Below are 1,008 nucleotides of genomic sequence, written 5' to 3'. Positions count from 1 at the left end.
GTTTTTTTTAAGAGCAAATAAAATATCCCGTTTATTAACACGGGTGCCAGGATGCACCCATTCCTTTTGTGCGCAACCTCTTCAGTTTTTAAGGCTGACAGATAAACATACTATATAGTTCTGATTAGCTATGTTACTACAATACAAAATTTGAGTCATGGGGTCGAGTCTATTCACTTCAATTGTATAAAATGTGATTCTGTGTTTTCTGCATTTGATTGCTTACTTATTTTTACAAATGTTTTACAGATCGTTGTAGAGCACAGCCCTGTTCACATCGCATTTGCGAGTGCAATGGAAGACGGCAACCCTGAAGAGGCGCTGGATATTCTTCGACTTAACGTTGGAGGTCATGTGTTCGTGGCCCGGCGTGAGTCTCTGTGTCGCTTTAAGGACTCAATGCTAGCATCTATGTTCAGTGGACGTTTTCCTCTAAAAATGGATGAATCTGGTAAATACATCTAAGTTGCAAATATCTAAATTTTGCTTGCCTGACCTCATGCTCTGTTTAAATCAGGGGTGGGCAAAAATGCAGCCCACGGGCTGGATGCAGCCAGCCAGGCCATTCCGTCTGGCCTGCAGGACCCCTAAAAATGTAAAAAATAAATATTTATCTGCCCTGGGCTGCCTGCCATGCGGCCCTCCATGACTTGCCAAAACTCTGTAAGCAGCCCTCTGCCCAAAACAAATTGCCCGTCCCTGGTTTAAACTGTTGCAGGAGTTTTGTTTTTTTTATACCGCTTACTGTAGCTAATGGGCAGACACAGATCATATCAACTTCCTGTTTTGAGGGGTACTTAGATAAACTGTACTAATACAACAAGAAGAACCCAGACACAGTGCTGTCCAAGTCAGTTCGGCAGGATCAAAGACACTGGCAGAGGTCAGAAAAGCAATTATAAAGCTAACTTTTTGGGTTATTTAAAAAAAAAAAAAATCAAAATACCTTTATTTCAAAGCTTTCAAAGCTTCCGAACACCAGCAGCTGCCATTCACCCAGTAGAATTT

General features: G+C 41.7%; 1 protein-coding gene across 1 annotated transcript in view; it reads left to right on the top strand.

The window, feature by feature from the left end:
• KCTD18 (potassium channel tetramerization domain containing 18) overlaps nucleotides 1-1,008 on the top strand; it is a 21,257-nt gene continuing 20,249 nt past the window's right edge. The window contains exon 1 of the mRNA XM_019523187.1: nucleotides 1-451. Coding sequence (XP_019378732.1) covers nucleotides 295-451 — 157 coding nt within the window. The 5' untranslated portion in view covers nucleotides 1-294. The remainder of the gene's footprint in view (nucleotides 452-1,008) is intronic.

Source organism: Gavialis gangeticus, unplaced genomic scaffold (assembly GCF_001723915.1).
Source record: "Gavialis gangeticus isolate Ggan-Ray unplaced genomic scaffold, GavGan_comp1, whole genome shotgun sequence".
Lineage (NCBI taxonomy): Eukaryota > Metazoa > Chordata > Crocodylia > Gavialidae > Gavialis > Gavialis gangeticus.
Note: the sequence above shows the minus strand (reverse complement) of the source record. Positions and strands in the feature narration are given on the sequence as shown.